Genomic DNA, 26,771 nt, shown 5'->3' with positions numbered 1-26,771 from the left:
CTGTTTTTCGAAAACCTTACACATTGAGCGAGGTTTTCAGGGGCGGCTTCACGCTGCTCGGGGAAAGCCAGGATGGCGTCCTGTGCGAACGGTCTCCCAGGGATGGCGTTTTTGCTGTCCCTGGGACGCTGTATATGGCCCATGCAGAAAGGGCCTGAATCTAGAAAAACAGGTCTACTGGCATAGCTTTGTTCTGCCATGCCACCGTCTATATTCAGAGTAGATACAGTATAAAGAGTCCAAAATATCTTTATGTTCCACAGAAGTAGTACCCCTGCCTCGCCATGAACATGGCATTACTTCAAGACAGTATTATCTGCCAATACTCCCCAGCCTAAGCCCGTTATCCATACATCTCTTTCAAGACATCTTACTATTAATATATTGCAGGACTAGCACACAAGGAAGATTTTCTTCTTTGCATGATTGTATCCGTTTACAGAGTCTCCTGGAGAAACTCTCAGGAAACCAGGAAATACACTTCAGCTTTGCAGGCCACTGTGATTGCTGAATTGTCAGGATGTGTATGTACAGCTTAGGTAATATCAACATTTTTGCAGGTAGCCCTAAATGCAGAAAGAATTGTTGTTGAAGGGGCTAAAATGTAGCTAGAATGAACAAACTGGGCTCCAACTATTTCCCAAATATCTCAAAATACTGTGCTTTAGCCAGGAATTCTGTCTGTTCAGGAGATTATAAAGTGATTAATTGTGAGTCTCAATCTATTACATCTGCCTAAATTTATACATGATTGACCAATAGTAAATGGGAAAAAAAAACCTAACCAATTAATCAAATAAATCACTGCATATCCATTCAGATTAGTGTGTTATATTAAAGAGTTTTGAAATGGGACATTATATAACGCTGTGATTACAAAACAAAAAATCCTGAGATCAAGGGTAAATCACACTGAAGGAGGATAATAGTCAGACTCCCTGTGTGGACTTGTGAAGAAGGGCATAACTAGAATATGTGGCTCGTCAGACATGCTGATGTCCCTGACAGGAGAGAGAAATGAAACAGCTAAACTTCATGTTTGTGGGGAAAGGGAGGAGCAATTGGCATTCATAGTTCTACCATAAGAGAGCTGTGTGATAAAATGTTTCACTCAGTTACGAGGAACATCCTGAAAGAGCTTGCACTGAAGAAAGGGGCAGATACAGTACCACTAGTAAAACTGGTAATTAGTAATTAAAGCAGCTGCTGAGGAGCTGATCATGTCATGATTCATTTTATCTGGTGGCAAGGGTAGAATCCACCACATTCATCAAAAACCTGAGGATCTCAACCTACAAATTAAACTGAACACACAATGTGTCAAGAAATTCAATCACTGTCAGAACTTTGGTCAAGTTGCTCAGGTTGCGAAAGGACAATTTAAAATAGGCCTGTGAATTTTGTTCTGTCTCCATTAATTGGAAGGCCCCTGTCCTGATTAGATTCTGTTTAATGTTGTGAGAACCAGCTGGGAGTATTAGCTACCTGTCTCAGTCTCTCAAAACATTAAAGAGATGTGATTATCTATGCCAGGCTGGCCCAAATCACTAATTGGCTGACGTGTAAGTATGACCAGGAGCTTGGCTCTGAAAAGTTCCACTCAAATTTGGCTCCAATTGGTTGAATTAGATTCACCTGATGGTGATTGATGAATCCATATTAAAAAACTTGCTAAGGGGCTAGAGTTGCTATTCTATTTTGAACCTACCTGAAATGCTGTAACTTATGCTTGCTGGAAGAAACTAAGGCCCAGGCTAAATGGATTACAAGGACTATGCTAATATTTGCAGATTTGTGAGTGATTTATCTTGCTAACGTTTCAGTTAATCTGCTGCTATTTATGCATATGTTATTATTCATGCTGAAGGACTGTTCATTCTGAGATATTTATTAATTTTTTAAAAATTATTTGGTCTGCTGTATGTCCACTGACTCTCAAGAACCCACAGGAGTCAGGTGGTAAAAGCCTAGGCTACTATCTTGACACAATGAAATAAACATCCAATCTTCAGGATTAAAGGAAGTTTTACAAACTGACTATGCTAAAGACTCAGATTAGAGACATTCTGAATGTTCTCAATTTTACAGGGTGGCCTAAAGATTATTATTTATTCAATTTATAAACCCCTCTCCCCCTCAGACAGACTCAGAGCGGTGAACATCAATAAATTAAACAATTAAAATTCAACAACATAAAATTCCCATATGATGGCACCAATTCATACACTCCTGCAAGGGCTGGGAAAGCAGCAATAACTTAATGTAGCAACCAAAGAAAGAAAGAAAAAGAAAGAAAGAAAAAGGGAAGGCCAGGTGAGTTGGAATGCCATTGCTGCCCTCAACCACAGACCTTGCAGAATAACTCGGTCTTTCTTGAAGACCCTGCAGAACTTTGATAGATCCCTCACGACCCTAGTCTTGTTGGATAGAGCATTCCACCAGGTTGGGGCCAGAGCTGAAAAGGCTCTGGCATTGGTTGAGAACAGCTGGATAATTTTTTGGAACAGGGATCTCCAGAAGCTTGTTATTTGCTGAGTATAACTCTCTCTGAGGGCTTTAAGATCCCATGTCTGATTGGGTAGAGGCAAAAAGAGAAAAGAAAGGTACCACATTCTTGCTTGCTCAGGCTAATGAGAAAGGCTCATTTACAAGAGTCAGGCATCAAATCCCAAAGTACTATGTGGGCCACAAGTATAAAGAGGTTCTCTTGCTAGTCTACCTGGTTTTCCTACCATTTCTTGCTTAGTGATTAAGTAGTGGCACACAAGGTAAAGCAGCAGCATCTGTTATCCCTTCCTACTCTATTTCAAAACCTGTTTAGTCACCAGCTTGAGGACAATCAACATATAATCTGAAAGAGTATGTGTGTGGGGGGGTGGGGAGAGAGAACTATGAACACTACCTTATCTTAATAAAAATACTATTTATTGACCCTAATACTTTATATAATAGACTGGCATGGCTACCTGGTTTTGATCAGAATAGAACACACTTTCAAGCTGGACAGTTCCAACCTAAATACAAAAGTCATCTGAAGATTACAGGCTCCAGAATTTTAAGAAGCCCTTCAAGATCTGACCTCCACATTATAGTGCTCCTAAAACTTTGCCACTTCATTTTTCCTATCTGCTGTTCCTCCCAGGGATCCATCTAAGCAGGGATCCATCTCAGCGGCCTCCCTCACTACACCGTCTCCCTACCAAGTTCTACCACTCTCTCTCTGTTTAAACTCTTAAGCCTCCATGGCTTAAACCTTTATCCATCGCTATGACAACAACAGATAGCCAGAAAGCTTCCTATTGCAAGACTGAATACACAGACTCTTCTAAGAGGTGGCTCCAAACTCCAAGCCATCCAGAGGGAACAAAGGGGAAGTCTACCTACTTCAGAGCTTTTGTGCCCCACCCCACCACCCAAATAACTCACCTATGCCTTTTCAACTGTCATTCTGTTTAACTGCTCACTGACAAGGTTCTGGAACTTGGACTCCTACTACTAGCCTTAAGCATTCTATCAACTTCTGATGGTCAGAGGAGCCAAACCTCAGGTTTCTTGCAGCTATTCTTCTACCTGAAAAGGAGCCAATCAATTTATCTAGCATATTCTTCTCAAGTCAAAAAGGCACTCTGAAGGTAAAAGGACAACCTGTACTAGAAACAGAGGGGTATGTTATTTCAGATGCTGAAATGAGAAGTAGTTTACTAAATCCACATGCACTACTGCTTCCTTTATGGCTCTGTGTGTGTAAAGTGCTACCAAGTCACTTTATGGGGTTTTCAAGGGAAGAGGTCAACTGGGGTGGTTTGCCTTTGCCTGGTTTTGCATAGGGACCCTGCACTTGTTTGGTGGGCTCACATTCAAGTCCTAACCAGGGTCAGCCCTGCTTAACTTCCACGATGTGATGAGATTAGAGTATTCTGGGCTAGCCAGGTCAGGGCTGTTTAGTTTGTGCAACTCAATATACTTTGCACTACAAGGACCATGTGATGTGCTGATTCTTTCTGTCACACTGGTTTTTGGTTAAGGCAGCTACAGTTCCTTTTCTAGCTTGCTGGCCTCCTCATCTCTGTCTACCCCCCACCCACCCATCCACTGCAGTAAATTTAAATTATGATGGGAAGAGGAATGCTGTTTTAGTTATTCTAGGGCCCTTTAGTTGGTGCCATACTGATGTTTGGCTGGGATGAGCAGGGTAGAAAGTCTAATAAAATTAAGACTAAAGATGAAAAGTGTGTATGTATTGCAGCTGGGGAGGGGGGGTTATACTCTACATTTTTAACACAAAGACCTTAAAATTGACTGAACGATTTTACCTTGCATTTCATTCATTCATTCATTTATTGGGCTTGATATACTGCCCATCCCCGAAGGGCTCTGGGCCGTATACAAAACAATTTACCATAAAACACTGTAAATCCCAATAAATCCCAACATATAAATTAAAACATAACAATCAAAACAGTTAAAACAGTAAATAAAACAGCAGATGGCAACCCGTAACTAGTACAACTTAGTGTATTTCCAGTACAATTGAGTGTATTTCCACCTGACACTTCCTTCTTAGAAAGCTCACAGCACCTTATTTGGGCTTTCCTGTAGTCTCCTCATACCACCTACCCTTCAACTGCAAAAGGATTAAGTGTTCTTAAACTGATCACTGGAACGATCAGCAAGTGCGCAATGGATACAACCCAAAGTGGAGGAATTATTTCCACAGGTATTAGTGATATCACATAGATGCTTTAAAATGACTATAACGGTAAATTATAAAGGTATCATTCTCAACAGCACTACTAGTAAGCAATAATTATTTTCTACTGAAAAGTCTGAAATATTTTCAGTACCAATACCCTGGTAAAATACTATGTTCATTAAGACGATGGATCCATTAAAGATGTCCATAGACAGAAGAGATTTCAGTCTGAGATACAAGGCTTTCCCTCACACTTCCCAGGGCAGCTCATCATGCTGCCCAAAATGTGCTCCTGGGAAAATCCAGGAAGAACATAAGTGGTAAGCTGGAGATCTCTGCTGGGATAACAAACACATCATTCATTCTATTTGTGGAATGCTCCATGGGACATGAGGCGATTGAACAATGTTTAAATAACCTAATATCAAAGATAACCATAACCTTAATCAAAAGAGGAACTAACTTCTCTGTTCTAACAACTTTAACCAACAGAGGGCAATAGTGCTCCACAATATTCTCATAGCAGCTTTTCTGTGTGAAATCTTAAGACAAAACAAGCAGTAGTAAGCAAAGGATAATGTCTTATCAGAGCATAGAATCTATCCTTCTGACAAAGGCTGACGATAATCCCTGTTAAAAGAATGTATTAAACTTCTACTGCATTGATTTAATCTCAACCAAATGGTTTATTTAGTACAAGATACAATTCCAAATGGGTCTTTTCATGTATTAAATTTTTGGCAGTGTCAACCAAGGACATTTCTAAGAAATCTTTATTGCCTTAGGGTACCACACGGAATTTAGACATAGATGTTTTCTAAATGGCGGAATAATAAACAAACTGGAAAAACACCAATTGCTCTGTCAGAGAGGAACAATGTACACCATCTATCTGTTGTAACTAAAGTTCAACTTCACAGCATGCTTCATAACTGAGCTCTGCGTAAAGCTTTCAAATTCTGATAAGCATAGGTTGAGCTGATAAGAGGTAACTGTCATGAGCCAGACCTTGGAACACAGGACACAGAGGACTCTGAGGCAGAACCTGAGGACACAATGCAGCCAGAGCTGCATGCTCCTGAGGAAGACCAGGAAGCAAAGCCAACGCCCAACCCTTCCCTGCCTAATGACATACAGGTGGAGGAGCCTGCAGAACCTCCTAGGGAACCAGTGATGAGCCAGCTATGCATAGGAGGCAGAAGCAGAGGTTGCTACTGCAGAAGCAAAGAAGGAGTGCTCGTTTGGAAGCAAGATATGGAAGATTAGAAGTCTCTGTATCTGTTGAGGATTAACTCCTTGCAGAATCCCAGCCCCTTGAACAAGGCTCTCTATATAAGCCTTGCTGTGTACTTGCTTCTGCTTGGGTGCAACAAGTGTGTTTCCTGTTGCCTCCATGTGCCTGGTCTACTCTCCAGCCTGTTTACCTGATCTCCTGTGCTGTGACCTGTTGGACTATGACCTGACTATGCTTGTGCTTGCTGCGGTCCTGCTAGGTCAGACCTGGCCACGCCCTGCCTGCTGGCAGCACAGGTAACAGTTCATGTTGAATCATTTTGTAAGATGCAGAAGCCTGGCCATCATAAACAAGACACAAGCTGTTCCTCAATTCCATCTGAGTAAGGCACGAGATACTGAGCATGGAACTCTACATCCAAATAATTTAAGCTTTCATTTAACGGAGGAGGACTCTGAAATGACATGGACACTACAAGTTATAGCAGATAAAGGTGTGAAGGCAAATCCTCAAATATATAAGCATGCTCAAAACTTTTAACATTTGTTCTAAAGTGGACGCTATGCTCTAAGTTCAATGAAGAACAGTTTTAAAGTTTGCAGTTCCACAGATCTGTTAACTCAAGGTCTGAACACATATTCTTAGAGTCAAAATTACTACATGCAGTATAAAAGGTCATTGTGTACTGGAGAATAGAGAAACGGAGCCTTCCAGTTCTTCATGAGAGCCTCTCTTTCTCAGGTGAACATTAATACATCAATTTCTTTGAAAAACTCACCTGGCTGTTCGGATCTCCAAGTAAGCTACATATATGTGGCACAATCTTGCTCAGAGTTAAACTCTGAGCTCCAGATCTAGTAAAACAGAAAAAGGAAAAAAAAACTGGACTAAGTACTTTTTTAAAAAAAAAGTGAATACAGATACTGAAAAGAACTTTGCATCCCAACTTACGCATTGAGCGTTGCAATAAGGCAGAGGCAAATCCCTTCTCTCGTCCGGAAATTCTTGTGTTTGAATCCTCCTGCTATCCTGTCCCATACATACTGCCACAGAGAGAGAGAGATAAGAAAATAAAAACTAATTCTAGATCTGTTGTCATTCTACTATTCTTAATTTTGAATATTCTGTGCACACAAGAAAGGGCAGGTAAAGAATGCAGAACCAGGAATAATCAGGTATTCACAAATAATGGCAATCACAAAGTGACCAGGGAGGTGCTTCAAAATAGCACACAGGACAGTTGTATGCATTCTATAGCTACATCTGCTGTGATATTTTAAGATTCCTGATTCTAATTCCTTGAGTAATTCAAGTTATTAAATCCTTTACTTCTGCATTATCCTCTCAAAAATTCAAGGAAAGCCACTTCATCTCTGCTGTATACTTAGTTCTGCTAGTTCTTGCTCCCTGGCAGTAAAATGTGCAAAATACTGCATTTGACAGGCTAGGTGGCACATACCTATTTAAGAAGAATAATCTACTACTAAGTGGCCACAAACCAAGGGAATGCTTTGCTAGTCGCCTCTTGCTTTTATGCTGAAATTACACGTTTCCAGAAACATACCTGAGGGTTAGCAGCTTGATCCATGATTTTTAGCAATAGTGCCTGATCCTGTTCTCGCACCAAATCCTTTGCATCTCCCAATCTGTCAATTAAACTTGGTAGCACTGGAAGAAAAAAAAGCAAGGCTACTTATTTAAAAAGAAAGGATAAGGACAGCCCAAAAAAGGTTAGCTGGCTAACAAAAAACAAAACAAACCCATTCTGGTATTATTGCAGGAGAAAAACATAATTTACTAATTTGGAGGGCTGATTTAGTTCCTACGTGCATTTCATCAAACAGTATTAGAGAATGCATAGGAACATAAGAAAGAGCCTGCTGGGTCAGAGCATCTAGTCCAGCACTCTGCTACTCGCAGTGGCCCACCAGGTGCCTTTGGGAGCTTACATGAAGGATGTGAAAGCAATGGCCTTCTGCTGCTGCTGCTCCCAAGCACCTGGTCTGATAATTCAGGAGCCCTGACCTGGATGGCACAAGCTAGCCTGATCTCTTCAGACCTCAGAAGGTAAATAGTGTTGGCCCTGGTTAGTATTCGGATGGCGACCACCAGGGAACACCAGGGTCATTATGCAGAGAAGGCAATGGCAAACCACCTCTGTTAGCTTCAAGCCTTACTGGGTTGCCATAAACTGGCTGTGAATATACAGCAATTTGTGCACATATATATATATAGAATCAGCATGGTGTAGAGATTAATCATGGCAGGCTCCAATCTAGAGAACTGGGTTTAACTCCCCACTCTTCCACATGAAGCTTGCTAGATAACCTTGGGTCGATCACAGTTTCCTCACACCTCTCTCAGCCCATGTGGAGACAGGCAATGGCAGACCACCTCTAGACTCTCTTGCCTTGAAATCCCTAAGGGGTCTCCATAACTCCGCTGTGACTTGATAGTACTTACCAATGCAAATGTTGGCAGGGGAGGGATAAAGCTGATTTCTAGTCCTTTGGCTGGGAAAATAAGTTTGAAAGCATAAGGGATTTTGAACAGGATTTCCAGTAGGAATCCCAGGCTGCAACCCAAAGAGTGCTTCTTTCTGTTCAACAGCCCAAACACTTTGAAAGATGGCACACACACTACACCATTATCCCTGCTGCTCTCCTGGTTCCATCTAAACCTGCTAGAGAAAGCAGATTTTTAATTTTGCTCTGCCAAGACAGATGCTCAAGCAGCCATTGAGTCAAATTTTCACCGAGCTCACTAATAGGTTCATGCTGTAAAGTCCAAAACAAACATTATAGCATAGGAAAGAAAACATCAGAATGGGGTCCACATTTTACAGTCTACCAAGCCAGCTATTACACTGGGTGCTTGTGTATACATGCAAGGCAACTGTGTCCCAGACCTTCACTAACTCTGTTGCTATAACTAATAATTTCTTCATAGTAGCCACAACTAGAGCCACTCTACTTCTGCCTCAAACATTACTATCTGTAACAGCAGTGCTGTAACACTGTAACTATCTGTAACAAATAGTACAACATAATCTAATGATCACAGCATTTTTGCCTCAGCTAGTCCTTGGGGCCTTACCTGTGCCAACTTGGGCTTTAAATCTTTCTTGGAGTCGTGACACCAGCGCAGATAAGATGTCCAAACCCAGCAGGACAACCTTCAAAAGAGAGAAAAATGAGACTTGTTAATATTTAAGATAAGTACAAAGTCAGTGTGCCAGATAAACTTACAGAGGAAACATACTGGAATGAGGCACATCCTATCACCACAATGATATACACTACTTGCTACAAATCAGTGTATATATACACAGTCCCTAAACCATGTTATCAATTTAACCTAGCTTGATATCAGTGGAACTAATCCAAAGTTCATGGGGCTTTGTGGATCATCCTGGTACTCATATAAATCTTACAGAACTCTGGAGTACAGCAGCAAGCAGCCTACCCCCATGCATCAGGATCAGGCCATTCTGACTTTGTTTAGTAGTGCTTACTCCCAAGTATGCAAAGGACTCTAGCCAAGTGCTTCTTTCAAACGCTTCTACAGATCTTTAACCACCACTGTTGTCTTGCCGTTGGAAATACCCTGCCAACCATTTTATTTACTTTAATTTGAAATAGTTATACCCTGCTTTTCTACCTAATGGGGACTCAAGGTGACTTACAACGTAATTCTCCTTTCCTTTATTTCCAGGTGTAAGGGAGACTATGATGGAAGATATTTGAGTGTGGGACTTGTTAAAAAAATCAACCCCTATGAGCCAGGACTTCATTCCCATCTTCAGGCATGAAGTACACACTGGAACCCAGCTACAGTTGGAAACTGAATTGCTGCTCAGTCTCTAATCTAGGGCTCCCATACATGGCACTCATAGAAGTCATGGTGCCTAATGGCACCTGCCAAATGTTTTTACAAAGCAGACGTGAGGCTTACTGAGTTTTTGATATAAGACCGACAATGGTTTTAGAACAAGAACTTTGTCTGGTCAAACAGAAGATATTCAAACATATGATATTCAAACAATGCAGTGAAATTCGATTCTGACTCAACACAATTTGGCTGCACAGCTAAAAGGCGTAATGCACCTAACTGGGACGTCTGTTGAAGGCTTCAGATGTTCCCAGTTTTAATGTAGTTTTACTCACTCGTGCTTTCTGGTTGGGTCTGCTGACAGACAGATAGCAGACAGAAAGACAGACAGACATGGAAGTGTACAAGACAGGAAAAAGCATTCTACATAGTTACCATCACACCGACAGTTAAGTTCCAAATAGACGTAAACCTATGTATTGTCAAAGGCTTTCATGGCTGGAATCACTAGGCTGTCGTGGGTTTTCCAGGTTGTATGGCTGTGTTCCAGCAGCATTTTCTCCAGATGTTTCTCCTGCACTTGTGGCTGGCATCTTCCGATCTGAAGATGCCAGCCACAGATGCAGGCGAACCATCAGAAGAAAATGCCGCTGGAACAAGATCATATAACCCGGAAAACCCACAACACCCTAGATGTAATCCTAGGTTTGTTTTCCATACATTTATGGTATGTACACATATATTTGCATCCATTAAAAACTATCTTAGTTTTGATATTTAAAATTTTTTCAATAAAACAGAAAGAGAATAAACTATTAAGAACCCTAGAGAAGATGGATTTTTTTGTTGAATACAATTCTAGGCACTAAGAGAGGCAGCATGGTTCTACAAGTAATCTGTAAAATCGTAAGCTAATTAACATGTTTTACTTGTTTTTTTAAAGGTAAATTCTAATGAACAGAATGCATTATTTAAAAAAAACCACTGATATGGGATTAGTGCCATATTTTATTGGCTGAAAGAATGTCTATGCCACCTTTCAGTCATAACACTCCTGAGGCAGTTAACTGTTAACAGGGGAATTATCAATAACACAAGTAACAGTATTAACAATTACAGCACTAATCTGGATCTTCACTGAGTTATGATTCAATAAAAATAATTTTATTTTTAATAAAACCAACAACAGAATTACATACAAAGAATAAAAGTGGTTACTTTATTATTATAGTATGTTATTCAGCACTGTCACTCTCAGGCAGAAATTCTTAACCTGTCATTTATGGACCCCTCATCAATAATCAGTGATAGTACACAATAGCATGTATTCACAGTGTAATATAAACAAGCAGAGTTAATGTGTGAGAATGTACTGCTGATCTGGCAGTCCAGCAGATTTTTCTGTGAAGGGGAGTCATAGCTTTTATCAGTTTCTCAAAACGATGTGACCCCCCCCCCCCCAAAAAAGGTTAATACTGTTCTATCGTCTTGCAAGAACTACATTGTTGCATCTTGATCCTATGAATGACGCAGAAGACTGACACTGTGTTCAATTAAATTCACTCCTGTGCAAAAGCACTTAAAACTGCACCCCTGGTTTATGAAACCATTATACAAATTATTTCATAGTAGCAGCTGTTATTAGTTCGTGTTAGCAAAATAAACAGGAATCTTGCGGCACACTAAAAGACTGACAAGTGCGTGCGTCCCCCGTCCCCGCAGAAACGTTTGTGAACTATGCTTTTCCTGGTTTTTAAAACGCCATGGAAGCCCTATTCATAGAGCTGTGGTATTTGGCATGGACTTGCTCGGAGCCTGCTGCAAACTGGGCGTTTAGTTTAGCAGCTTGGCTGCTTGCAGCAACGCATTTGTGCAATGAAAGACCCAGTCCGGTAAGACGCAACTATGAGTGACAGGCGCTGCCTCCGCCTACAGCACCCCGGAATCCGCCTTGCAAAGGCGACGAGCCAGTGATCGCCTCCGCAGCTCAGACAGCAGCAAACGCCCGGCAGCCTCAATGACGTCAGCTTCGCCTTCGACCGGGTTTCACTTTCACAGCCCTCCATGCAAATTAGTAGGCTGGGTCCCGCCGATGCATTGTGGGTGCTGTCCACAATCGTAAGGCCGGGGCTAAAAGCGGCTTGTTTTGTAAAATGCAACCGGCAGGAATTTACACGGTTACATCCTACCTCCAGCCTTCGACCCAGGCAACCCAAGTATGTAAACAGCAGTCACTCAAACAGCCGTCGCTGTGACCTTACGGGCTATCCCGGTCTCCTCCCTACGTTCCCAGCCTCTGCGTCCCCTAACCGTCCTTGTCTTGGGGTTGTGCTACTGTTCAATGAACGTTTAGTGAGAACAGTACTGCTAACAACTACACAACACGTACGCATCCCTGGGGTTTCCGCCCCAACGTGGTGCAATTTTTGGAACCTCCCTATCAATTCTGTTCTTTAAAGAAAGCAGCGTACAATTATTCTCGATTACAAATTAACCCAGCTCTTTTTGCTAATTTACATTTTAATGTATTCTCCCGTTTTCCACTAGATGGTGCTACCAATCATTCACACGCTTTCTCTAATTCCTTGTCTTTATTGAGCGCTTCAAAAGTACACTCTTGCAACTACCACAAATAATCACAGATAGTTGCTACTGCAAGCACCTGTAGAATTCTTCCAAACTGCAGGGGCTCCTTTCAAAGCCTCTAAAAGCAGCAGGAGTATGTGTGCTCCACTTCAACATGGGCGGGGAGAGCCACCTTGCCAGAGTCCGATATCAGCGGAGAGTATGCCTAATCATGAAAGGTGCCTCAAATTCTGCTTGCACCATTTTCTTTTATTATTGCAATACACTGAACTATTATACCAACAGCAACTTGCAGGCACGACAGTTCGCAAAATATCAATCTGATAATCAGATACAACTGTGCAAGACTACTCCCATTTCCTTGCAGAGAGGAAGATTTATCATGTTATTAAGATCACAAAAGAGGGAACATGATCATGTCAATATATTCTGCTTGTTAGTAAAAGATAATATGGTTATTCGGACCTTACTTATCAGCCTTTGAAGAATATCTACCAATAAACCTAAACTGCTTGTCACTAAACTAAAAAGGCATTTTGTGGCACCTCAGAGACTAGGATTTTTATATCTAAAATCAAAACTGTAACCCACTTCACAAGGCAAAAGCAGAAAAATTAATTACCTGGAGGTTTTGGAGGCCAAGACTGAACTGTAATAGCAACTGATTACAACATACTCCAAAGAAAAAAATTTACAGGAACTTTTCCTGCAACATTTAGCAAGCAGATATATACATTCAATTCATCCCACCACCAACAATTATACAAGCGCTGGTGAATCCATAGCTCAAGCTACTGCAGTGTAAAAATGAACCATGAGTGGCCATTTTCCAAATCAATAACAAAATCAAACAGAAATCCAGTGGAACCTTCAAGATTTTATTCAGCATAAGCTTTTACAGACAACACCCCACTTCATCAGATGCCAAGTAATGACTTCTCTTTATGCAGACATTTATATAATGAGGTTGTTAGGCAAAAATCAAACAGCTGGGTCAAAGGGCCATAAAATGCCAGAAGTACAAGGTGGGATGTAATGACGTAAAATTTAAATGCACTTCAGAAAATACAGGGGCCAATCAACAACACACATTTCTTTCAAGACCCTCTATGACGGGTCTGCAACCTGCAGCTCTCCAGATGTTCATGGACTACAAATTCCATCAGCCCTTGCCAGCATGGCCAATTGCAGATAAAATAACGTCGCTCTGCCAGGACCTTCCTGCCACTTTGTCTACAATTAGTGAACTGGAGGCCCCCTTGCCGTCTTCAGGCCCTTGTTTGGCCTGGTTTTCCCTGCTCTCCGAAGCTGCAGTAGACCTACTACTTGTCCTCTGGATCCTGCCCCTCTGCCGGGAGGAGTTACGACCCCACCTGTTGAATATCATCAATGGCTCTCTTGAGCAAGGAGTCTTTCCGGGTGGGTTGAAGGAGGCAGTGGTCCGCCCACTCTTAAAAAGACCATCGTTAGATCCTGGAGATCTGGCCAATTACCAAGGCCCCGTTTCGAATCTTTCATTTCTGGGGAAGGTAATTGAGAGAGTGGTGTTGGAGCAGCTTCAGGGTTTCCAGGATGACACATCGGCTTTCGATCCCTTCCAGTCCGGCTTCCGTGCTGGGCATGGGACGGAGTCGGTTCTCGTCGCTGTCACAGATACGCTCCGTATGCAGCTTGACCAAGGCGGATCGGCGCTGCTGGTATTGTTAGATCTGACCGCAGCGTTTTATATGGTCGATCACAACCTTTTGACCCACCGCCTGGCCGCTTCCAGGGTACGGGGCACTGTCCTTCAGTGGATTGTCTCGTTCCTTCGGGACCGGAGTCAGCAAGTGTGGTTCGGGGATCAAGCCTCCCGGAGGTGCCCGCTTCATTGCGGAGTGCCTCAGAGGGCATTATTATCCCCACTGTTATTTAACATCTATATGCGACCCCTTGCTCAGCTGGTACGAAGCTTTGGGCTGGTTTGTCACCAGTACGCTGATGACACTCAGCTCATTCTGTCGGTGGAGGGGAGAGCTGTCACCGCCCCTGCGGCTCTACAGCATTGTTTGGAGGCGGTTGCTGGTTGGTTGCAGCAGAGCAGGTTGAAACTAAATCCATCGAAAACGGAGATCCTTTGGCTTGACCGTGGGGGGGATGTTGGGAATTTCCAGCCGCCGGTGTGGGAGGGGGTCATATTGGCGCCAACCTCCTCTGTCCGCAGCCTGGGGGTCCACCTGGATTCGTCTCTTTCAATGGAGACCCAGGTGGCCCATATAACCCGGGTTGCGTTTTTCCACCTCCGTCAGGCCCGGCGGCTGGCTCCCTTCCTCTCCAACATGGATCTGGCCACTGTGATCCATGCAACGGTCACCTCCAGGTTAGACTATTGTAACTCGCTCTACGCAGGCCTTTCCTTGCGTTTGATCCGGAAGTTAAAACTGGTTCAGCATGCGGCGGCGCTGCTGCTCACAGGGGGCGCCTTCCGTGATCACATCCAACCTGTGTTGCGCCGTCTGCATTGGCTCCCAGTCGAGTTCCGAATCATCTTCAAGGTGTTGGTGCTGACCTTTAAGGCCTTACGCGACCTGGGACCCTCGTACCTTCGGGACCGCATTACCCCATATGTCCCTACAATTTACTGGTGGTTCCTGGCCCCTCAATGATGTGACTGGCCTCCACTCAGGCCAGGACCTTCTTAGCCCTGGCCCCTGCCTGGTGGAACACTCTCCCTCCAGGCCCTGCAGGACCTTGGTGAATTCCGTAGGGTCTGTAAGACTGAGTTGTTCCGCCAGGCTTATGGAGTGTCCAGTCGCTGAGAGTGCCCCTTCTTATTCCTCCGGTTCGGAGTTCCCATGATCATCTATGGGACCCACTTTTTGATTTGCTTCCCCCCTCTGGGAGGGTTTCAATTGGGGTACTGCGGGACGTCATCTTTGTTAATTTTATCGCTGTGTTTTAATCTAATTTTAATGGGGTTGTTTATATGGGTTATTGTGCACTGTGTAGACGAAATTATGTTGTACACCGCTCAAAGCCCTTCGGGAGTAGAGCGGTATAAAAAACCCATAAATAAATAAATAAATAAATAAATAAATAAATAAATAAATAAATAAATAAATAAATGTCCATGAACATCTGGAAAGCCACAACTAAGAAGCACCTCTATCCTTTTCCACCAAAAGAAAAAGTCCAATTGTAGATTAATCAGTCACGTCCTCTTGGAACTTACTGCAGTAGAGTGATCTGCAGGGGCCTAGTGCCTTGCCTTCCCCTCCTCACTGTCTCTAGGTCTGTCTCTATGACTCTTGTGTGTAAAAATTTTTAAAACAGACTGAATGTCGGAGACAGTGTTATAATGACCATATTTTCTACAGTGGTAATAGAGGCACAAGGATCTGAAACTGAGGGGAAATATTTTAAAATCATTTTATTAATTCTATAATATTTCAAAGTATGAACATAAAAACAAAAGAGGTTGAGTCTTGGAAAAACCTTGCAACTCTATCTAGGGCTTCAAATGTGTTCTGTTCTTACCTGTCGCATCCAGGGTCTTGAATCCCCCCCCCCCCACTTTTTGAAATGCCCCACTCCCATCCCGGTCCCAGACAACAGGGGCAATTGCAGGAGGGCCCACCTCAGATGCAGAGGCTCTCTGCAGCTTTCTGGACCAGTTCAACCCTTCTTGCAGGACGTGCTCCTTGGAGAGTGGGAGGAACTCCATAAGCCACTGGAAGCTTGCAACGAACCTGCAGTTGACTCAGGAGCAACCCAGTGGTGTTTAGCCTTGACTTCTCCTGCCCTCCCCAATGCTGCCATTGCTTCAGGTGGCTCCAACGTCCATTTACTCGAGAGTAAGTTCCACTGAACCAGATAGAGCTTAGCAAGGTGGAGGAATGTGCTGTCAAGTGGGTGACAATTTATGAGTGACACCCCCTATCCGTCCGGGTTTTCACAGGAAATAAATGGGCAGAGGTTTGTTGCCATTGCCTGCCTCTGCATAGCATCCCTGGATGTCCCATCCAAGCAGGGCATGCTCATCTGCAGGAAACCCTACCAAGCAGGCAGTGGAGTTGGTGAGCCAGTCTGAGAGAGCACCTGTCTACCAGCCCACCCAGGATGCACTCAAGGGCACCCAGACCCCAAGCCAGCCAACCAAGGAGCTGCCACATCCTGTTCAACTCTCCCTCCACCGAGCGAGTTGTGACAAGCAGGAGGGCAAGTGGCATCACCCTGCATGCAATGCTGTGCTCCATTCTTGCCACTGCGCCTCCACCCTCTGCCCCTTTTTCAGTGGCTGTCGCTCTGCCAAGGCTTGGTGGGGCCAGGGGCCCCTCTGCTTGCAGGGCCTTTGTTTCTCCAGACCAGGAGGGTTCAACCAAACCAGTCACTGGTTTCTCCAGGCCAGGAGGGATCAACCGAACCAGTGGCCCCACCCTTGGCTGCTCGGCTCCTTTACCCAGCACCTGCCCTCTTGGTGTTCGGGGCTGTTTTAACCTCCAGAAAGACACTGCTTCAACTTTCACTGCACAACGACTGGCTGCACTTCATTCTTTAGGTGAAAAGGGGCATAGTCAGCTTTGCAAAAAAAAAGTACACATCCAAGTCCAGTAGCACCTTAGATATCAACAAGACGTCTTTATCCAATTTCAGAAGAATAATCATGCTAACCCATGGCAGAGGGACAACAAAAGGACATTTTAAAACTGTCAAGTTTTATTCAGGAATTCAACGTTGGAATTCGTCCCAGTGAAAAACATGGAAGCAGACTTTAGAGCAAAAAGCAGGAAACAGACTGGAAAGAAATTCAGTTTTGCTTTGAAAATTTAGGGGTTTCAGATTAGAAATGGAGAAACCTGAAAGAGTTCAGGGGAAAGTGAAAGAGGAAAGGTGGTCATCAATGCATTGGGTCTTCAAGAACGTTGCTGGAGACAGGACCTACACATCCTCCTCTTTAGTAAAACTTCTAAATTGTAATAGTGCCATGTTGTGCCGGGTTACTGCAACCTAAAACCACTGCTTTCAAAGGGCTTAGAATGGAGTAACTGCATAGGGTTACAATGTTGATCTTTCTGGCTGAGCTAGGAAGTGACCCTTGGCTTCAGTAGTTTTCTCCCCACTCTCAATCCAAACTCTTATGCCCCACAGAGTGCAACACTATCATACTATGAACTGGAGTGGTTACACTGTAGAGCTCCTTTAGTGGGGCTAGTTACCTGTTCAGGTAGCAGTGCTGGATATTTCAGAGCGTCTTCCTCCTCTCATTAGCCTATACAATTTACACTCCTAGACAACAAATGCAACAGCATATCCAACTAAATAACATTAGTGTATCTGAAGTGCCCATAAAAACTTTTAACGGCAGTATAAGAGTGATAGAGCTCTTTGTCATCTTTGCTGCCGCCACAGACTAAACACAGATTTCACAAAGATATTTTGTGTTTAAAAACTGGCCTTGGGATTAGTGTCAGAAAATGAAGGATGGTCTAATGCTGCAGAGCCTCTTCATACAACAAAAACAAGACAACCCTGAGGTATTCTTTTTTGTGTTACAAAGCTTGCAGCACTTGAAAATTGCAACCCTGTGTACAATAAAGGACAAGCACACTTTCCAGGCTGCCAAAGATGAGGAAGGGCTTGCCTCATGATCCTTGAGAGGCCCAAGGCCTAAATTACTCAACAAGCCCTCTTTCTAAACCAGAAAGCCACCGCCCAACCTCCCAGCCTTATAAAAATAATATTTTTTTCAGAGTAGAAGAGGAATCATCTGATGGTAAAGCTCAGACCGCCATTTCCAAGGGCAGTTGTTAACAGTACATGAATCCTGAAAGGCATTTTCTTATTTAGAGAATTGTCTACATTATGCCAAGCATTCCTTTCTCAAATTATTAACATTTCAGACTGGAAGTACACATTCCATCACTTTGGAACCAAACATTCAGACTCAAGTGTTTGAATGGACTATACATTCCATCACAGCCTTGTAAGTTAACACCCAATTATTAAATCTCTGCAAATTCTCACTTGCAATTCCACTTCCAGAGGAGAGTTGGATGCTGGGAGTCTAAACACACAAGGTATTTGTGGAACGGACCATAAGACACTTACCGTGTATGGTCCTTCTCCTATGAGGCCAGGAGGCCATCTTGGCTCTCCCATGGTCATCTTCGAAAGCAGTAGTAGGTAGGTAACATTAAATATTCCTTCATTTAATCCAACTCCATTAGGATCAGTCTGTTTTCTTCCTGTCACTGTTTGTGAAGTTATGGTTCTTGTTATAGAGAACAAGTTTGAATTAGTTTATGGAGTTGGTTCACTGCTTAGTCAGACTTTGGAAATAGAAGTGGATGATCCCCACTGCAAGGAGACAGGAAATTACAAATTTGAACCTGCCTCCCTGGGAAAAAGGGGTAGGCATCACCCAACCCAAGATGTCCTCTAGCTTCTGAGAGAACATGGATTTCCACCTCCTAAATGATTTGATATACGTAAACAAATTTATGACGCCTAGATCCCCAAAATTGATATGCCTGCACAGGTGTCAAACTCGCGGCCCTCCAGATGTTATGGACTACAGTTCCCATCATCCCCTGCCAGCATCACCTTATGATCCCAGATTTAGACAAGCAAGGAATATAACGAAGAACACTTCAAGCATGATGGAATGACAATGCCAATTATTTACACAGCCCCCAAAAAAATTTAGCAGAAAAAAAATCACAAAGCACACACAACATAGCAAGATAATTAACATTTTAAAAGCGTTGTTCTAGCATTCACGGTTATGCCATTAAATGTCCTAAATGCTCAGGAAACATGAAGTGAGGTTTCACAAGTTAAGAGAAACACATTTTCTGCATTCTATATATACCTGTTTGCCACCAATGTTTCTGGCCTTGTTATTATACACAGGAATTATCACACTTCCTAGAGGTGATTTCTCATAAGAAAAGAACCCTAATTTTTTTTATATTTTACAACTCACCAGTTAGTACCCCTAAGCAGAATTACACCCTACTAAATCCAGTGAAGAACATGAATTTAGATGCCTGTTGCCTGTCTGACCAGTTTCAGTGCTTCCCAGAGGGATGTGGCTGACTAGCTATGAAAACAGAATGCTCTCTGGTGGTCTTCCGGTTTTCACGGCCAGAATCAACTGGTTGTTGTGGGTTTTCTGGGCCACATGACCATGGTCTGGCAGTTTTTGCTTTCAATGTTTTGTCCGTATTTATGGTCATAACTAGGTTTACTACACACAAAACCGAGCCATAAACTATCAAAACGTAAATGATGAGAGACAGAGCAAATGTAAAGTCACTGAAATCTAAACCATATTATAGCATTACTAAAGGCACATAAGTAACACTATTTAAACTAGGTCAAACCTAATATTAGAAACTTAAAAATGGGAACCTAAATTCCCACAAGGAAATGTGTCAGAGTATTTCAGTTTGCCCAAGACTGGTAGCAAATGTGAGTTTGTTTCCACATTTGCAGCTCTGCTCAGGGATTAAAGAATGACAGTTGCTACAATCCCAGAGGCCGCTGCTCTCTAATGCTAGAAAGCAGGTGAAAAGGGTAGACCTGCAGAGAGTGCTAGGAAAGGCAAATATAGCTTCATCCCACCAATCCGTTCATGGCCCAATTGTGCAGATTTCTTGATCCATGTTCAGACTTGGATACAGAGATTACAGATATTATGTCTCATATTTTTAGTCCTTGAATACTGACTTCTTCACCACAATGTCCCACTATGATAGTCTCCTCTGTCCATGTTCTGCATATAACTAAGCTGTTTGTCACAAACAAAATACTGTTACATGTAAGCTCCAGGACTGGAGAAAGAGCTCGCAGTCTCAAAAAGGAACAAAACATAAGAGCAAAAATAGTTAAACAGTGGGGAATGTTCTCTAAATAGTTGTAAGTATCAGTGGGAGAGTTTTATATACATACATATCACTCACTACATCACAAACAACAATCAATTAGGACTCTGTTAAGATTGCTGAGGCACTGCAGACAATAGAAAATGCACCCGAGGAAAGAATTACATTTTCCCCAGGCTATTGTTAGACAATCTGGTAAGCCTGCAACAAAAAAGCAGCCTTAAGAAGAGGCATGCATTTAGAAGACAGCAAATGAGAACCAGAGATGTTATCCATCCATTGTACAATAAAGAGATTAGCTTTTGTGCAAGGAAACAAGGAATGGTGGAGTTCCCCACTGTACATATTCCTGTACATTAATAAATCTATACTTAGGTTTCATTATCTGGTCTCTTCTGCATTAAGTGTAGGCTGAGAAGACAGAGGTTAGAGTGTATCTTACCATATGGAGGAGGGCAAATGCCTTTCACAAATCAGAGTCAAAATGAGTATTTGAGGGTAAGTGGAAAAAATGCATGAGGATGATCACAGTTAGAGCCCATGAACTCACATAGGCATTGACTGCACGTGCAGTTCTAGTAAAAAGGCAATCAATGGAAAATGAGAGCAGCATGTATCGTATCGCTTGGATCAAGGCTCCCACAAAAATTCCACCCAAGTACAGACGGCATCTTTATAAGGATGTACAATTTCTGTAGTTCTTTCAGCCATTCATTATATGACAGCAGCTGACAGGGTTCTAATGAAGTTTAATGATTCATGAGTGCTTTCACGGATGACGTAAATCTAAATTATCAAAAGAATAGGAATATTACATGCTGAATCAAGGGGCTCTCGTTCTTTTTGCAACTAAGTTGGGCCACAAATTCTCAGATGGAGGTGAGGAAGCTGTCTGTCTCACTTCACAACCATAGTTATGCCTTGGGAGACCAACTAAGATCTGGGACATCTAAGCCATGTGCCAAATATGATCAGGACTGTTAATAACAATGTAATGGAAGTGCAGATAGCGCGAAGAATCCAATAAGTCCTTGTTCAATTTTTCCCCCATTCATTTTAATTTTACACTAAATTCATTTCATTATGTTCAACTTCCACTTACTGTGATAGCTGCCAGGAGTGGTGGCATTTGGCCTAGCCAGGATAGGAAAAAAAATTCCCCCTGCCTCCCTGGTCCTTTACATGCTGTCTCCAAGAAACTATGCCTCCTCAGTGCAACCTGGATAATGTAGTCCTCAGTGCATAAGCCTGTCCTTTGATGAGTACATGGTGTATGAAGGGGCTGCTTTTTTTAAACTGTAAGCAGCTAGACCCCTCTCTCACTAGAGGGTGCCATGAACGGCATGGGGAATAAGAACTGGCATGAGAGCAGGGCACTGCTTCACGCAAAATGGATGCCTCTCACAGACTTCTCCATCTTGGGTGTTAAAGCCTGGGTTGGAAAGTGGTTGGCACCTGTACTTTTCCAAAGGCCCAAATACCCTGCCTGGATGGGGCCATCTAATCTCAACTGCCTCACCCTTCGGTGATTTAGTCAGTGCTCTGAGCTGACCAATACTTATTCTAATTTGCACCCATCTTAGCATTTAAATAGCATTAAGGAAAATAGCCAAAGTATTCTCTTGCATCCTGATGGCCCCTCCTTTTTTTTGTAACTCCCCACCAACCAAAGCAATCAACTCTTTTGTCTCTGGCTTTCCTGCCACCTTACCTCATACTGCCTCAGGACCCACTTTTGAGTATAAATATTAATCCTTTGGCTTTTCAGGGAGTGTGTATCTTGGATTTGTGGGCACCCCCCCACACACACACACACATTGCATGTGGGCCATTTCCTTTTGCTCCTGGGAATACTGGCCACTTCCCTCTTTCAGCAGTGCCTACACTGGACATCCCCTCTGCAAGCCTGGCAACTAATCCCTGAAGCTCTCTCCAACTTCCACACTTTTCCTCTTCGTCAGCTCTTGTATGCCTTGGGTGTGTACATTTGTAGTTGTTGTTCGCCTTCCCTGGCGGCTGGCTAATCAGCTACCTGTCTGTTTTGCCAGGACAGACTCACTGACTAGACCCAACGCATCCAGTATCCAGACAGGGAAGGTTAGTCCATTCACAATGTCATGCTCTTCCAGAGGTTTCCATAAGATTATTTTGGGCCACTTTTCCATCTAGAAAATATTATAACAGATGCTTGGTTTTGCAGTTCTCAAAACTGTAAATTTGTGCCTGCAGGTAACAGGCCTCTCCTTTATGGTAAAAATGTTATAAAATAAACATAGAGATCAGAAAAAAGATTTTTAATCCCATTGTTCGTTTGCAAACCTATGTACACAGAACAAATCCCTTCCCTCTTAAGAGCTAAATTTTCAAGAAATTCAATTAATAGCAGATTGTTTGGAGTGTGAGGAGTTAAGTGTGAGGAGGGTGGGGCAAGCAGTAAAAATGAAAGTGAAACCTCTTGAGTAGAACACTCCACATGTTCTTCTATGGCCCCTTCCGCACACGCAAAATAATGCGTTTTCAAACCACATTCACAACTGTTTGCAAGTGGATTTTGCCATTCCGCACAGCTTCAAAGAGCATTGAAAGCAGTTTGAAAGTGCATTATTCTGCATGTGCGGAATGAGCCTATCTATGGGTAATGCAAGCGTGCATGCAAAGCACAAACACTGCAACAAAGAAATGTGAGGCCTGGTGGCCTGAATGAAACTGAAGACAGACAACAATCACATTATTACAAAACGAATTATGTATTTCTAATTATATAACCAAATCTGTAATTTTGATATAACTAAAACTAATCCAAAAAGTTATTGTTCTAAAAACGAAACCTTTAAATGGTTATAAATATTAGGATTATACTAGCAAATGAGTTTTAAGTAGAAAACCATGATTTAAACCAAGTCTTACTGACTAGTGATATAAATTGATTTAAAGTAAATCCACCCTGTTTTCTCACGGGGTTCCTCACAGGGGATCCCAACAGCCAGATTAGAAACAAAAAAAGCTGCAATATAGTGAGCTGAATCCAACCAAACTTTTTGCTAGCAAAAGTGCTTTGACTTTCAAAAAAATGTGATGGGCATCATAGGATGATCATAGACAAAAGGCATGAGAGGTGGAGGTTATAGTAAGGAGAGCAATTAGGTGAGATTGTGTGCAAAAGCTGATTATCCAATCCAGTATCAAAACAGGGAAAGGTTTGTGAGACTACCCCAAATTTGGACAGACCAACTGTCCACCATCTTTCTCTGTCATAACCAAATGCAGAAGGCATGTCACAGTATGACAAACCAGTTGCAGCCATACAACACCAAAAGTGACCATGTGAACACTGTGGGAAGGAGACCCAATTGAATGAAATAAGGAGACCCAATTTACGCCGGCTATTAAAAGCCTGTAAGTGGTTTAGGACAAAAAGTCACAATCTTTCAGGTTCAGTGCTGGAAATTACTATTAAGTTGTAGCCAACTTATGGAGACCCTGGGTTTTCAAGGCAAGATGTTCAGAGGTGGTCTGCCATTGCCTTCCTTTAAATAGCGAACCTGAATTTCCTTGGAGGTCTCTTATCCAGGGAACCATATGGTGCATAATGGTAAAGCTGCAGTATTGTGGTCGAACTCTGTTCAATACCTGAGTTCAGTCCTAATGGAAGTTGCTCTCAGGTAGCTGGCTCAAGATGGACTCAGTCTTTCATCCTTCCGAGGCTGGTAAAATGCGTACCCACCTTGCTGGGGGTAAACTGGGAATGGCAATGGCAAACCACCACATAAACACAGTATGCCTAGTAAATGCGATGATGTGATGTCACCCCATGGGTCAGTAATAACCCAGAGCTTGCACAGGGGACTACCTTTATCTTTTATTAGGCAGAGTCAAAATCACATGAGAATGGGCTACCCTCAACCATCCAGGTCAGAGCCTTTAAGTCGTTTTTGTTTTCTGCCATCAAGACACAGGTGATTTATGGTGACTCCATAGGGCAGGGGTGGCCCCAATTGGCCATGCTGGCAGGGGCTGATGAAAATAGGATGGCCACCCCTGCCACAGGGTTTTCAAGGCAAGAGACATTCAGAGATGGTTTGCCATTACCTGGTATTCCTTGGAAATCTCCCACCCAAAAACTAGCCATGGTCAAGGCTAAGAATGTTTGACTGGCCCAAGGTCACCCAGCAAGTTTCTATGGCAAAGCAGGGATTCAAACCTGCGTTTCCCAGTTCCCAGTTGGACAGTTTAACCAGTACACCACGTTGGCTCTCTTCTTAACTCCCGACAAATGCTTCAAAGTTTTTATGATCTTATTTCTGCCCCCATGTTTGTTTTTCTTAAATAAACACACAGGGCTTAAAATTTGCTCCGTTTACCAGAAACCCCGCTTGATCCAGGCAGGAAAAAAAAATACACCATGCACAACCACATCTGAAACACTCCCAAGCTAACAGGCACAGCAATAGACAAAGTCTCTTCTCAGAACTCAAAAACAAGTCATACAGGAATCTGGGGGGTGGGGAGGAAGGAACCATGCACTTCGCATGCTCCCAAGTTGCCTACTTCAAAGATAAAGAAGCAGTCTTCAGTCTCTGGGTAGGGGTAAGCTAGTTCCCTTTAACACCCCTAAAAAGTAATCATAAAGCAAGATATAAATGCAAACTGACAGACACAGCCCTATTGCTCCCTACTGCAGGATTTCTCACCTGACCTTTCCTAACTAGACACAGAAAAATAAGAGGGAATCTCCTTCCACTTTTCAAGGCATTATTATGACAGAGGAGACAGAAAGCAATGGAAGTGTTTCTAAGGACAGACAGTTGCACAAAAGTGTCTGCTGCGCACTACATTGCTCAGGAACAGCAGCCAAATGAGCCATTCCTGGACTTCCAAAAACAGACATCCGTTAATCACTCCATCACACAACTACCAGTCCATAGAAGAGTGAGAGACTGGCCTAAGAAGATCACCCAACAAGCTTCCATAGCAGAATGTTCATTCAAACTTGGGATCCAAGATGAAACTCTAACCACTACACTGTTCGGGCTACTCTCTTACTAAGCATCAGTACACAGACTTAGAAGCTCAATTAAAAATGTTAACTGAGTATTTACTTCATTTTTTTCCCAGCCTGGACACAACTCTCACACATTTTGAATGCCAGTGAGAGTCCAGAGTCTGAGATAGGCAAAAATCATTCTGCACGTTCTTATCTAATGTCTGGAACACTGCCCCAGGTCACCTACTGTCCCATCTCTTTCTCCCGGTTGTTCCCACCTCTGTTCCCAACTGAACTGCTCTATGAAGCCTGTGGCATAACCTCTTAGTATTCATACTCAGATAAGGAAGCATCAACAAGTGTGTTTTCAATAAGCTAACAACTGTTCATCTTTTTGTTGTCATCTCCCCAATGTCTCAGGGTGTCTTTTGCATTTGGTGGTCTATGATCCGAGTTTGTATTTTGTCTTATACTTAGGTGACTCATAAATGAAGCTGGTGTATCAAAATCAAAAGAAGAAGAAAAAGAAGAGTTTGGATTTATACCCCCCCCCTCTCCTATAGGAGACTCAAAGGAGCTTACAATCTCCTTGCCCTTCCCCCCTCACAACAAACATCCTGGGAGGTAGGTGGGGCTGAGAGAGCTCCGGAAAGCTGTGACTAGCCCAAGGTCACCCAGCTGGCGTGTGTGGGAGTGCATAGGCTAATCTGAATTCCCCAGATAAGCCTCCACAACTCAAGTGGCAGAGCTGGGAATCAAACCCGGTTTCTCCAGATCAGAGTGCACCTGCTCTTAGCCACTACGCCACTGCTGCTCTCTGACTACTCACTGGCAACGGCTGTTCAGGTTCTGAAGTAGAGGTCACACGTTGCCCTGTTTTTTTAACTAGAGATGCTGAGGATTGAACCTGGGACCCTCTGCGCACAAAGTAGATGCTCAACTGCTGAGTAATGGCTCCTGCATATCTTTCTGGCATCTTGTTGATGGGCTTTTATATGATTTCTGGTATCTTTGCACCCTGTCGTTCTATTAGCTGCCCTTACCTTTTTTTGCTGGCTGAAAATGGGCCAGGATGGTAGGGTGGGGTCAGGCCTGACGAGGTGGGGGGAGGGGTGACTTTCCACCCCCACCAGTGTGCACCCGGTGCACAGCACCAGCCCCACCCCCTTGTAGCTACACCTCTGGTTTCATTGTATCAGTTTTCAAGAGTCTAAGCTCCCTTCCAGAGGCAGATTTTGCACCCATACCACATCAACTTATGTAAAGACAGGTGTTACTTTTTATTAGCATTGTCCTTCTGAAGAAAATTGTATTTGTTTTCCTTTTGATCAGGCATCAAAGATGCATGGCACTTGAAAGAGCATTTGTGAAACAAGTCATCTGAACTGTCTCTTATAGTGAGAATTGTAGGGTACTGAAAACAAACACATATAATGTTTTTCTTGTCAGAATTGTTTTGGAAGGGAGGAGAACTGATGGCATATTGAGGCCAGGAGTATTATCACACCTGTGACTATGTAGCTTGGCTTTCCCCCTCTCTTTTCTTTTGAGATGAGATATCCACAAACAGAGAGGATG

General features: G+C 42.9%; 1 protein-coding gene and 1 non-coding gene across 16 annotated transcripts in view; one reads left to right on the top strand and one right to left on the bottom strand.

Annotated features, from left to right (window-relative positions):
- Positions 1-26,771, bottom strand: part of CLASP1 (cytoplasmic linker associated protein 1) — a 230,265-nt gene that overhangs the window by 153,594 nt on the left and 49,900 nt on the right. For all 15 annotated transcript variants that reach the window (XM_048485913.1, XM_048485914.1, XM_048485919.1 and 12 more), the window contains exons 3-6: positions 9,024-9,102; positions 7,492-7,595; positions 6,879-6,970; positions 6,706-6,781 (exon numbers count right to left, since the gene is read on the bottom strand). In XM_048485913.1, coding sequence (XP_048341870.1) covers positions 6,706-6,781; positions 6,879-6,970; positions 7,492-7,595; positions 9,024-9,102 — 351 coding nt within the window. The remainder of the gene's footprint in view (positions 1-6,705; positions 6,782-6,878; positions 6,971-7,491; positions 7,596-9,023; positions 9,103-26,771) is intronic.
- On the top strand, positions 12,067-12,192 carry LOC125427623. Its single transcript, XR_007243740.1, has one exon. It is a non-coding gene; the product is annotated as a U4atac minor spliceosomal RNA (small nuclear RNA).

The sequence above is a fragment of the Sphaerodactylus townsendi genome, linkage group LG02, assembly GCF_021028975.2.
Source record: "Sphaerodactylus townsendi isolate TG3544 linkage group LG02, MPM_Stown_v2.3, whole genome shotgun sequence".
Lineage (NCBI taxonomy): Eukaryota > Metazoa > Chordata > Lepidosauria > Squamata > Sphaerodactylidae > Sphaerodactylus > Sphaerodactylus townsendi.
The sequence above is the reverse complement of the archived record's forward strand: the minus strand, read 5'-3'. Positions and strand labels throughout refer to the sequence as shown.